Source organism: Callithrix jacchus, chromosome 7, assembly GCF_049354715.1.
Source record: "Callithrix jacchus isolate 240 chromosome 7, calJac240_pri, whole genome shotgun sequence".
NCBI classification, from domain to species: domain Eukaryota; kingdom Metazoa; phylum Chordata; class Mammalia; order Primates; family Cebidae; genus Callithrix; species Callithrix jacchus.
Window position 1 is genome coordinate 47,005,542 of NC_133508.1, and position 13,222 is coordinate 47,018,763.

Consider the following 13,222-nt stretch of genomic DNA (forward strand, 5'->3'; position numbering starts at 1 on the left):
TTCACCTGCCTGGGAGCGCTTTCAAGATATAGACGTCTGCCCTGCCACATATGGGGGATCAGAGACAAGGGTTACAGAGCTGCCAGGCTGTTTGGGAACCATTGTCACAGCCTGGCTCCTACCCCCCCAGACACCTGGTGACCATGCCCGGACCTTCGGCAGCCATTCCCATACACATGAACGTCTTGCCCACGTCTGCCCTAAGCCCTGGGCCCACTCCTGTCCTCTTGCTCAGGCACCACAGGAATTGGGAAACAGTTGACTCTGGTTCCCTGCGCAGCCTCTTCCTGTGGCTCTGAAAGCCAGGGTGAGGTAACGCCCATCAGTCTGGCCCTTGAGCAAGAGCCACAGCCACGTTCTGCTGGCACAAGGCTCCTGGTATGGCCTCTTCCTGCGATGGAGGGCAGGCCCTGGGCTAGGCAGAGTCTCTGTGTTTCACGCTGAAAGACACTGTCAAGCTTTTAAAACTTAATTCTGAGTGTCCAGAACAATCCCTGTTATGAGTGGAATTGTCCCCTCTCCCCATACATATATACTTTTTATTATTTTTATTTTTGAGACGGAGTCTTGCTCTGTCACCCAGGCTGGAGTGCAGTGGCACAATCTCGGCTCACTGCAAGGTTCAAGTGATTCTCCTGCCTCAGCCTCCCGAGTAGCTGGGATTACACACGCCCACCACCACACCTGGCTAATTTTTGTATTTTTAGTTGAGACGGGGTTTTACCATGTTGGCTAGGCTGGTCTTGAACGCCTGACCTCAGGTGACCTACCTTGGCCTCCCAAAGTGCTGGGATTACAGATGTGAGCCACCACACCTAGCCATATATTTTTTAATTTTTTGTAAAGATGGAGTCTCACTATGTTGCCCAGGCTGGTCTTGGCCACCCAAGGTGCTGGAATTAAGGTGTAAACCACCATGCTCAGCTCCCCATTCATATTTTGAGATCCTAACCTCCAATACCTCAGGATACAACCGTATTTGGAGATAGTGTCTTTAAAGGTAACTAAGTTAAAACGAGATCGTTAGGGTGCAGCCTAATCCAATAGGAGTATATCCTTAAAAAGAAACATGGGCCCGGCGTGGTGGTTCATGCCTGTAATCCCAGCACTTTGGGCAGCTGTAGGAGTTTCTGATGGGTGCCAGAGGCAGCCCGTACACGGAACCTGGGGCTATTTGTGTGTGTGCCGGGGAGCCCTGGGTTTAGTGAGAGGGAGGATTCTGATCTCACTCAGCCCTACTCACCACGAGCCTCTTGGGAAGTGGGCACCAAGTCCTGATCGCATCTGGGTTGGTGCAGGATGGTAGAATCCCTGTGACCTGCACCCTGAGCCCTGTGGAAGGCCGCTGGGCAGAAACAGCTCCTCTGTTCACAGGACACTCATCCCAAATCCTCCACATTTCAACACAGCCACAGCGCAAATGTAGACCCCTGTAGGCACCGGGCCCTGTGTGGCCCTCCAAGCCGCACACCCATGAAGCCAGCTCTGCTGTAGGGGACAATGGAGAGAGGCTCAGGCAGGCCGAAGAGTGTCCAGGGCAGTGACGTCACCAGGAGCCAGTGAGTCATGAGGAAGCCCTTTCAGCCAGTCGGCTGCCTGCTCTGATCTGAGCCATCCAGAAGTTTCCGAGACCAAACACAGCTAGACTCTGAGGCTTCCAATCCTTTCTTCTCATCTCCCCTCTCCTAACCAGATTCCTCTCCAACCAGATTCATTTCAAAAGACAACCCCCAGGCCGGGCGTGGTGGCTCACGCCTATAATCCCAGCACTTTGGGAGGCTGAGGTGGGTGGATCATGAGGTCAAGAGATCGAGACCATCCTGGTCAACATGGTGAAACCCCGTCTCTACTAAAAATACAAAAATTAGCTGGGCATGGTTGTGCGTGCCTGTAGTCCCAGGAGGCTGAGGCAGGAGAATTGCTTGAACCCAGAAGGCGGAGGTTGCAGTGAGCCGAGATCGTGCCATTGCACTCCAGTCTGGGTAACAACAGTGAAACTCCATCTCAAAAAAAAAAGGCAACCCCTTCAAGGTTACTAATTTAAAGACAGACGGGATCAGCTGTGATTTCAGTCTCGGCTACAAAAATTAGGGCCAGGTGTGGTGGCTCATACCTGTCATCTCAGCACTTTGGGAGGCTGCGGTGGGAGGACTGCTTGCATCCAGGAGTTCAAGACCAGCCTGGGCAACATAATGTCTCTAGAAAAATTTAAAACTTTTGCCGGGTGTGAGGGTACACACCTGTAGTCCAAGCTACTTAGGAGGCTGAGGTGGGAGGCTTGTCTGAGCCCAGGAGGTTGAGGCTACAGTGAGCCACGATCACGCACTGCACTCCAGCCTGGGCAACAGAGCACGAACCTGTCTCAGAAAAAAAGAAAAGAAAATGAGACTAAGACATGCTTTGTTTTGCAAAGGTGCAGCCACAAGGATCCTGGCAGGTGAGAGGTGGTACTAGCCTGCATCACTGCTGCAAAAATACTTGGAAGTACACAAAGAACTTCTCCACTGGAGTCCAGAGGCCTTCATATTTGATAGTTTACTCTGGTATGCTCGGACTTGGGGGATGATGAACACAATGAGGTGCACTTGGGATGAAGAGTGAGCGCCCATTCCTCCTCCTCCCTCTCTTCTCCTTTCCCCCCATCCTCTTCCTTCCCTCTCCTCCTTCTCCTACACCTTCTCCTCCCCTCCCCTCCGCCAGCCCCCACAAGGGAGGTATATCAGTTTGAGATTGTGAGTTTCAGCCCAGTGCGGTGGCTCATGCCTGTAATCCCAGCACTTTGGGAGGCCGAGGCAGACGAATCACTTGAGGCCACGAGTTCAAGACCAGCCTGGGCAACAGAGAGAAACCCTGTCTCTACTATTAACAAAACTCCAAGAATTAGCCAGGCACGTAATCCCAGGTGCTCGGGAGGCTGAGGCAGGAGAATCACTTGAACCCAGGAGGCGGAGGTTGTGCCACTCTACTCCAGCCTTGGGCGACGGAGTGAGACTCTCTCAAAAAAATAATATCACTTGAGGTCAGGAGTTCAAGACCAGGCTGGCCAACATGGTGAAATCCCATCTCAACTAAAAATACAAAAAATTAGCTGGGCATGGTGGCGCACTCCTGTAATACCAGCTACTTAGGAGCCTGAGAATTGACAATCGTTTGAACCTGGGAGGCAGAGGTTGCAGTGAGCCGAGATTGAACCACTGTACTCCAGCCTGAGTGATGGAGCAAACCTCTGTCTCAAAAATAAATAAAGCTCTCAGTGGGGCCAGTGAGCTGTGAGTATGTTTCGTCTGTACCCTAAGCTCTTGACTCACATTCCATCAGGAAGTTGGGATCACATCCCTTCTTGACCAGGGAAGGGCAGGCATCTTGGTGGGAGGCCTCCGGACTGCACCTGGTGGTGTATCAGGTGCTACTAGGGGTGGAATGGAAGCTGGGCGGCAAAACCCCTGATGCCCCCTAGTCCTGAGCATGCCTGGAAGCTCCTGCCAAGTGCAAAGCGCACAGAGTGAGTGCTGAGTTAATACTTGCATTTTTCCTGGATCCCCACCCCACCCACCACTTTTAATCAAGGCTCCTGACAAGAGCTAAGAAGAGTGCCAAAGGTCATTTCCTTTTTTTTTTTTAATGTGTCACAGCTACAGTTTGTATTTTGTATGTTTGTAAGCACATGCTTAGAAAACAGAAAAGGATTTAGTTTAAAATATTCCAGGAAATTACAATCTAATTGCATCTACTAATGACTATATCTCAGTTTCTAGCCTGAAAAATAGGGTTGTGTCACAATTAACTCTTCCTGACCTGTGACCAGAGTTTCTATTTGGGTTTTCTGTTTGTTTGTTTTTGAGATGGAGTTTCACTCTTGTCCCCCAGGCTGGAGTGCAAGGGCGCATTCTCAGCTCACTGCAACCTCCGCCTCCCAGGTTCAAGTGATTCTCCGGCCTCAGCCTCCGGAGTAGCTGGGATTATAAGCACCCACCACTACACCCAGCTAATTTTTGTATTTTTAGTAGAGACGGGGTTTCACCATATTGGTCAGGCTGGTCTCGAACTCCTGACCTCAGGTGATCTGCCCACCTCGGTCTCCCAAAGCTCTGGGATTACAGGCGTGAACCACCACGCCGGCCCCTAAAAACCTCTGTAGGGTTCCCTCTGCCCAGACAGCCAAATCAGGGAGTAACATGACCTACAGCACAACTGTCAAGGGGCCCTTATACCCATCACAGAGGCGTCATTTGAGGAAATTGTCTTCTTTAAGGATGCTGGATGCCTAGATGTGTTCAAATATAAATGTGTGTATATACTTACATTTTTAAGAGACTTTTATTTTGGAATAATTTTAGATTTACAGAAAAACTGCAAAGAATAGCACAGAGAGTTCCCTCAAATTCTCCGCCCAGTTTCCTCTAACGTTTGCATCTTACACAGCCATGGCACATTTGTCAAAACTACAAAATTAACACTGGTATTACTTTTAACTCAAGGATTTTTTGGATTTTACCAGTTTTTTTGCTCATGTCTTTTTTGGGTTCCAGAATCCAACCCAGGATATCACACTGCATTTAATCAAATGTAAATATGTATGCTTTAACTTTAGTTTAAAATAATCATAAATTTACAGGAAATTGCAACAACAACAAAAAACAGTACAGAGATTCTGTGTACCCCTCACCCAGTTTCCTTCAGCAGTAACTCCTTGTATAACTACTCAATATCAAATCCATGAAATAGACATTGGTGCAATCCATAGATGGCATTAAATATACATGCATATATATTTTTTAAGTCGAAAATATTTTTAAACCTCACTTTGCCTCACAGCTAAGAAGATCAAATACTTTCCCCCAAAACAGAATTTGTATCTAACGCCACTGGCTTCCAAACTCAAGTCCATCCATGAAATTATTGATCCCTCTCTAACCCTCCAATTACTGGCAAGAATGTGCCCATACATTCCCCAAAGCAGGAGTGGGCTCTGCCATAGGCCTGGATGTCCTCACCTTCATGGAGTTTGAACTCCCTAAATTAATGGTGTGTGTGTGTGTGTGTGTGTGTGTGTGTGTGTAGGCAGCCCCTCTCTGTCTCGATCCATCCTAAAATCACTACCTCAGAGCACCACTGCCCCTCTCGTCTTCTAGAACTTCTAGAAAGATAAAGAGCCAGATATGCATCCAACTACCTTTGTTCTACTGTTAGCTCTAAAGACAACTGAATATATCCCAGCTAGGATGTATTATAAGGAATGCAGAATCCACTAGGCCAAGTGCAGTGGCTCATGCCTGTAATCCCAGCACTTTGGGAGGCCAAGGTCGGCAGGTCACTTGAGGTCAGGAGTTTGACACCAGCCTGGTCAACATGGCAAAACCCCGTCTCTACTAAAAATACAAAAATTAGCCGGGTGTGGTGGTGGGTGCCTGTAATCCCAGCTACTCAGGAGGCTGAGGCAGGAGAATTACTTGAACCTCTGAGGCAGAGGTTGCAGTGAGCTGAGATGGCACCACTGGCCATCTCAAAAAAAGAAAAAAAAAAAAAAGAATAGAATGCAGAAGTAAATTAAATGACCACAAATACATTACTTTTTTTTTTTTTTTTTGAGACAAGGTCTGGCTCTGTAGCCTCGGCTGGAGTGCAGTGGCACAACTTCAGCTCATTTCAATCTGTGTGTCCTGGGCTCAAGCCATCCCACTCCCACTCCCAGTCTCAGCCTCCTGAGTGGCTGGGACTACAGTTGCCTGCCACCACGCCTGGCTAATTCTTGTATTTTTTGTAGAGACAGGGTTTCACCATGTTGTCCAGGCTGGTCTGAAACTCCTGAGCTCAAGGGATCCGCCAACCTCAGCCTCCCAACGTTGGGATTACAGGCTTGAGCCGCCGCACCTGGCCTACACATCACTTTTATCTGAAGCAACAACTGTCTGCTGTTCCCGTTTCCTTACTAATTATCCAGGAACTTCTACAGGCAAACTCTGAGGACAACTCTTGTTTTTATGTCGGCATAACTAAAAGCAAAGCTGGATAGGAAGAGGTTACTTGAAAATGATTTCACTTGAACTCAAATGAATAGGCTGGCTACTGCATAGAGCAACAGAGGGGTCCCTTCAATTTAAAAGCTCAGGACGCTGAATCCATTGCTGGTTGGGAGAAGGCAGCGACATTCTTTACTTCTGCCTGAAACTGGGGAAAATGTAGACTGCTCTGAAGCGATCCTGTGCTGCTTCGGTCAGAACTCCCAAGAGGCATGAGTGCTGGCCTGTCGCTGTGGCTGGCATTCCAGGCATTTCATGGGCTCCACTTCAGCCCACGCTCGGCTCCACGGGGCTGGCAGCTGAGGGGAGTTTGTGGCAGAGTGGGCATGGGGCATGGCCCATGCAATGTGAGTTACAAAGGGGCTCTCTCTGCAGCAAGTCCTCTGCACTCCAGTCTATTTCAGGAAAAAGAGAACAATTCCCTTAGGGGTGGGGTTTGCTGAAGTGTCCAGCTGCCTGCTTTCCTCTCCAGCATTGAGAGGGAGGACTGGCTTAACTGGAGGATGGCCTTTTCAGTCAGACTGTGTCGAGGCTAAGGTTAGGCTCCAAATCCCAGAAAACCTCTCTGCAGGGTCGTCTGACTTTCAGAGTGGGGAGAATGGAAGCGGGCTCCCTTCCCCTCCAGCACTAGGGAGACCAGTGATCAGTGAGGCAGAAAGAAAGACGGGCCCAGGCAGAGCGGGCAGGAGCAGGGGAGGTGCCCAGGGCGGTGGCTGGAAGGGGAACGGAGAAGAAACAGGGTCTGGGGATGGGGTCACAGCAGATACTGTCCCTGGCTTGGTCAAAGATACTGGAAGGGGAATAGAGAAGAAGTGGAGGTGGTGGTGGGGGGTGGGGGCGGGTCACAGCAGGTGCTGTCCCTGGCCTCCATCAAAAGTACTAGAAGACCCCCACCTTTGGTGCCACATGAACCCCAGAGGCTTGTCTTAGTCCATGGAGTCTGAGGTGTAAGCCATGACAATCAGTGTCACCTCTCAGGCTGGGATGAATTTCTGAAAGTGCTAGACTGGAGAACCATGGGAAAAAAATCAGTGGGACAGAGTTTGGGAGCACTCACTGCTCAATGTCAACGTCAGAGATCATAGCAACATCAATGGGAGGAACGAGGACCAGAGGCTGACGGAGCAAGCTGTGTTGGAGTGCAGGACCCACTCACAGGGTATCTCAGGCTTCCTGGAGGCCTCGGCTGTGCCTGTGGTCCAAGGCCCGGGGAAGCCACCACTCTGTCTTCCCTCTCCATCCTCCCGTGACTTGGTTCTGATTCCTGTTGCCATGGCAATCAGTCCAGCTGGCCTCAGTTCACCAGCCTTAAAGTTGGCATCTGTAGGTGAAGCCAGTGGGACCCAGAGACTTCACTCTTCTCAGTTGAGTTGCCTTGGAGGAACTTTTCTCATCAGCCCTTGGAGCAGAGAACGTCACCAGCATCTCACAGACGTCAACATCCTGGGCCCGGCTCTAGCTGAAAAGGAAAACTCTCCCCAAGGCAGACGCATCTCCCAAAACCCACACAGGCCCTTTCTATGACTGCACTGGAAATCTGTCTCCTGGAGAGACGGGGTGCATATGCTCAGGATCAAGTCCCAATGTGAAGCAGGCCTCCAGGACTCCGTGTTCATCTCTGGGAACAGGAGCCAGTAGTTGGGTGCAGATTCTTGAGCCAGATTGCTTGTGTTCAAAACCTGGTCCCTTTTTATTAATTGCATTCTAAGTGACTTTTTCTGTTTGTACTTCTGTTTCCTTCTCTGCAAGACAGGGATAATCAGACACTTGGCCATGATGTGACACACTTAGAATGCTCAGGACAGGCCTTCCTGCATAGTAAGTGCCTTCAAACACTGGCTACTATTCTCCCTATGTGCAAACTTCTCCCAGCCAAAAGCCGCCCACACCAAGCCCCTGTGCCTTTTTCCTTTCGCACCCAGGAGCAGGCTGCTCCCGGGGCCCTGGAGCTCACTCTCCCAGCCAACCTCACCACCCACTGTGGCACAGAAGAGCTTCCGAAGTCCTGGTGTCTCCCACCGGTCCGGGCATCTCTCGCCTCCTCTTCCCTTTCGGGCCCCACAACGTGCAGCACTTCTAGGGCAGTATACTTGCTGATTGCTTCCTTCACTATTGCTCACAACAACCAGCTAAGACACTGCCAAAGAAACACTCACAGCCGGCCGCTCCATGGCAACTGGAGAGGATGCAGGGGCAGGCCTGTCCTGCCTCTGCCCAGCACCTGTTGATAAGAAGGAAATGTGGGGAGGAAAGAAAGGATGCGGGAGGCTGAGGCAGGAGGATCACATCAGGTCAGGAGTTCAAGACCAGCCCAGGCAACATAGCAAGACTCCATCTCTACAAAAAAAATTTAAAAATTAGGCAGGCATGGTGTTGTGTGTGCTTGCAGTCCTAGCTACTGTAGAGGCCAGGGCAGGAAGATTGCTTGAGCCCAGGAGTGAAGGCTGCATTGAGCCGTGATTGCGCCAGTCTGGGTGACAGGGTGAACAAGATGATCTCTAAAAATAAAATAAAAAATAAAAATAGGCCAGGCATGGTGGCTCACACCTTTAATCCCAGCACTCTGGGAGGCTGAGGCAGGCAGATCACCTAAGGTCAGGAGTTTGTAACCAGCCTGCTGGCCAACATGGTAAAACCCCATCTCTACTAAAAATACAAAAATTAGCTGGGCGTGGTGGCAGGCGCCTGTAATCCCAGCTACTCGGAAGCCTTAGGCAAGAGAATCGCTTGAACCTGGGAGGTGGAGGTTGCAGTGCGCCAAGATGGCGCCATTGCACTCCAGCCTCAGGGACAAGAGCAAGACTTTGTCTCAAAAATAAATACACAAATAAATAAATAAAAATAAAGTAGGAATTAGGTGGTGGCTCACACTTGTAATCCCAGCACTTTGGGAGGTCAAGGTGGGAGGAGCACTTGAGGAGTTCAAAACCAGTCTAGTCAACATAGCCAGACCCCACCCTCAGCAACTGTATCTACAAAATAAAAATAATGAAAAAGAGGATGGAGGAGAAAGCTGAGACCAGCAACAGATCCCCAGAGGGCTGGCCCACCGCTGGTTGACAAGGAGGAAAAAAAGTCAGCACTTCCCTGGAAGAGAAAAAATTCGAAAAGGACAGTGGTTGAAAAGTCAGCATGTCTGTGTGAAAGGAAGCAATGAAGTCGCGCCAACTCCTCCCCCATCCCGGGCGCTTTAGGGAGAAGATCAGAGTTCTGCCAGAGAATCAGAACCAGAAGGAGAGATAGATTAAGAAGTTTATTTCAAGGAATTGGTTTGCGTGATTGTGGGGGCTGGCTAGGCAAATCTGAAATCCAGAGGGCAGGCCAACAGGCCAGAAGCTCCCCGGAGGAGCTGACGCTGTAGGCCCCAGCCAGGATTTCTTCTTCTTCAGGGAAACCTCGGTTCTGCTCTTGAGGCCTTTCAACTGATTGGATGAGGCCCGCCCACCTCGCAGAGGAGAACCTTTTACTTACAGCCAATGATCACCAGCGCTGACCGTGTCTACAGCACACCTCACAGCAGCACCCAGACGAGCATTTGGTTGAATCATGGGTATCACAGCCCGGCTAAGCTGGCACAGGAAATTGACCGTCACAGGGTTAAGATCACTAGAGTCACTCTGAGATCCAGTCATTTCGTGTTGTTTTGTTGTTGTTTTTATAGCGATGGGGTCTCACCATGTTGCCCAGGCTAGTCTCAAGGGATGCCTCTGCCTCGGCCTCCCAAAGTACTGGGATTATAGGCATGAGCCACCATGCCAGGCCAAGGTCTAGCGACTTTGGATATGGACCACCATGGAACAGTTCCTCTTGCATGTGGGCATGGGGGCATGGAGGGCTGTTTTGAGAAACATCAAAGTGACCTCTACCCAAGCATGGGAGGTCCCAGAAACTTGAGTTCTAGGTAAGGCAGTACAGAAAAAAGCAGGCTCATGAGCCAGTGCTGTCTCTCTCTATGCGAAGGGAAAGAGCCCCTCTGAGGCCTCCACACACATCAGCAGGACATAGGACACAAGGTCAGCCTGTGGGGGCCACTGTGAAATGTCCTGTTGGAGTTGACAGAGCCTGCCCTGAACTCAGTCCTCCTGCTCCAAACAGGTGAACCTGTGATGCTGTGGTTAAAAAGTACGCCAGGCTACGCGGTGCCATCTCTTAGTGTGGGAAACGCTCTTAGGCCGGGCGTGGGGGCTCACGCCTGTCATCTCAGCATTTAGGGAGGCCGGAGTTAGTGGATCACCTGAGTTCAGAAGTTTGAGACCAGCCTAGGCAACATGGCAAAACCCCATCTCTACCAAAAATACAAAAAAATTGGCCAGGTGTGGTGGCATGCGCCTGTGGTCCCAGCTGCTAGGGAAGCTGACGTGGGTGGATTGATTGAGCTTGGGAGGGCAAGGCTGCAGTGAGCTTGTGATCATGCCACTACACTCCAGCCTGGGCAACAGAGCAAGATCCTGTCTCAAAAAAAGGAAAAAAAAAAAAAAGGACAGATGTGGTGGCTCACGCCTGTAATCCTAGCACTTTGGGAGGCCGAGGTGGGTGGATCACTTGAGGTCAGGAGTTCGAGATCAGCCTGGCCAACATGGTGAAACCCAGTCTCTACTACAAAAATATATGTATATATACACAAAAATTAGCTGGGTGTGGTGGCACATGCCTGTAGTCCCAGGGACCCAGGAGGCTGAGGCAGGAGAGTTACTTGAACCCAGGAGGCAGAGGTTGCAGTGAGCCAAGATCACACCACTGCACTCCAGCCTGGGCGATAGAGTGAGACAAAAAAGCTCCTAATATGTCAGATTTTAATCCAAAGGTAATTTCCCGTAGGGCGCATCAGCCAGAGCGATGGTTCTCAGCGTCACTGTGTGAGCATCAGCTGGGGAGCTTGGTAAAATGCAGATTCCCAAGTTCATACTTGGGAACAAAATTAGCCGGGCGTGGTGGCACATGCTTGTAGTCCCAGCCACTTGGGAGGCTGAGGCAGGAGAATCACTTGAACCCAGGAGGCGGAGGTTTCAGTGAGGCGGAGGCTGAAGCAGGTTCAATCGCTTGAACCGGGGAGGCGGAGGTTTCGCCAAGATCGGGGCACTGCAGAAGTTCTGACTCAGTAGCTGTGGGATGGGGACAGGGACATCCTGCAGTTGCTGTGTCCCCACATCAGCACAGGGATGAGCAAAAACTCAAATAAAGCATCCTCCCTCCCTCAACTCCCGGCCAAGACTGGATGGGGCGGGGGACCCCAGAATCCTAAAAACAGATAGCCATAGAGAAATAAAGTGACCCCAGCACACTTGAGCTTTGTGAGCACAGGATTAGTGTGTGGGATGGGCTGGCCCATCCAGAGATGGTGTGCGAGAGGCAGGAGCGTGGACTTGTGGTGGCTCCTGGCTTCAGCCCCAGCAGTGCTGCCAGAGTGAGAGCAAAGGTCAGTGGGGACGGTAGGAGGGCCGTGTGTTTTTGGGGGTGAGCATGGTGGAGGTCTCAGGTAAACACTAACACACTGAACGGTAACTGCCAAGCCCTCCTGCCAGCCCGCTCCTCCAGCCAGCCCACTCCTCAGGCTCAGAAACGGCCCCAGAGGAAAAGATGGTTCGCAAGAGAGAGTAAGATCCCAGGGACATCTGAGCTAAACCATACGCACCTTCCACTGCTCAGCAGCCCCCAACCCAAACTTCCAAACAGAATTCCCTTTTCTGAATCCAGGCAGCCACCTGGGTGAAGGCGTCTGCCCCAGGCACCAGGTGGTCAGGAGGGCCCTTCCTCCTCCTCCAAAGTCAGGGCCCTCAGATAGAAAAGAAAATCCTCCTGGACAATCTTTCTAGTCAGAGAGGAGAGGTCTGGACCCTGCAGACAATCTTTCTTGTCAGAGAGAGGAGACCTGGGCTTCAGGGACAATTTTTTCCAGTTACACAGAGGAGGAGGTGGTGGTAGTGCATGCCGGTTGTCCCAGCTAGTCAGGAGGCCAGGGAGGGAGGATCACTTGAGCCCAGGAGTTGAGGCTACAGTGAGCCAATGCACTCTAGCCTGGGTTGACAGAGCAAGACCCTGTCTCTAAAAATAAAAATAAAAAATTGGTGAGGTGGGCAGATCACAAGATCAAGAGATCGAGACCAGCCTGGCCAAGATGGTGAAACACCATCTCTACTAAAAATACAAAATTAGTTGGGTATGGTGGTGTGTGCCTATAGTCCCAGCTACTCAGGAGGCTGAGGCAGGAGAATCACTTGAACCCAGGAGGCAGAGGTTGCAGTGAGCCGAGACTGCACCACTGCACTCCAGCCTGGTGGCAGAGCAAGAATCTGTCTCAAAAAAAAAAAAAAAAAATTGGATGGTGGCTCACACACGTAATCCCGGCACTTTGGGAGGCCAAGGCAGGACAATCACCTGAGGATAATCTTTCCAGTCAGAGTTTCTAGGCCTGGACTTTGGGGACAACCTTCTCTGTCAAGAGAGGAGGCCAGGATTTTGGGCAATGGGGAATCAGTAATCAATACATGACACTGGATTGTGTTCCACAAAATACAAAACTCACCAAGTCAGCAGTCTTTAACCAAGTCAGACTCCTGGAGTCACAAACGGAGGACAGAGATTTAAACGATTTTCCTTGCTACAGAAAGGCCTTCACTCTAAGTATCAGGCCCAGCTTCTGCTGCATTAAACAGAAGACATATAAAGCCCCAGGCCCAATGCGTCTTGCTGCCCAGCCAGCCCTGCTGGTCCACCAAACCAGGAGGAATTCGAGAAAAACAGAAGCCATCTTTACCAGGGAACAGAACTCCGGGGGAGTTGTGAGCTCCTTCAGCACAAAAGAAAACATTGATTCTGGCCGGGTGCAGCGGCTCATGCCTATAATCCTGGCACTTTGGGAGACTGAGGTGGGCAGATCACTTAAGGTCAGGAGTTTGAGACCAACCTGGGCAACATGGTAAAACCTCTGTCTCTACTAAAAATACAAAAATTAGCCAGGCATGGTAGCAGGTTCCTGTAATCCCAACTACTGGGTAGGCTGAGGCGGGAGGATTGTTTGAACCGGTAAGGCGAGGTTATAGTGAGCTGAGATGGCACCACTGCACTCCAGCCTGGGTAACAAAGCAAGACTCTATCTCAAAAAAAAGAAGTCAGGGCACGGTGGCTCACGCCTGTAATCCCAGCATTTTGGGAGGCTTGAGGCGGGGGGATCACCTGAGGTTGGGAGTTCAAGACCAGCCTGA

The 13,222-nt window shown here is 50.6% G+C and overlaps 1 protein-coding gene across 1 annotated transcript in view; it reads right to left on the reverse strand.

Annotated features, from left to right (window-relative positions):
• Nucleotides 1–4,298: 4,298 nt before the first annotated feature.
• Nucleotides 4,299–13,222, reverse strand: part of LOC118143124 (uncharacterized) — a 54,580-nt gene continuing 45,656 nt past the window's right edge. The window contains exon 7 of the mRNA XM_078333100.1: nucleotides 4,299–9,589. Within this exon, the coding sequence (XP_078189226.1) occupies nucleotides 9,585–9,589 (5 nt within the window). The 3' untranslated portion in view covers nucleotides 4,299–9,584. The remainder of the gene's footprint in view (nucleotides 9,590–13,222) is intronic.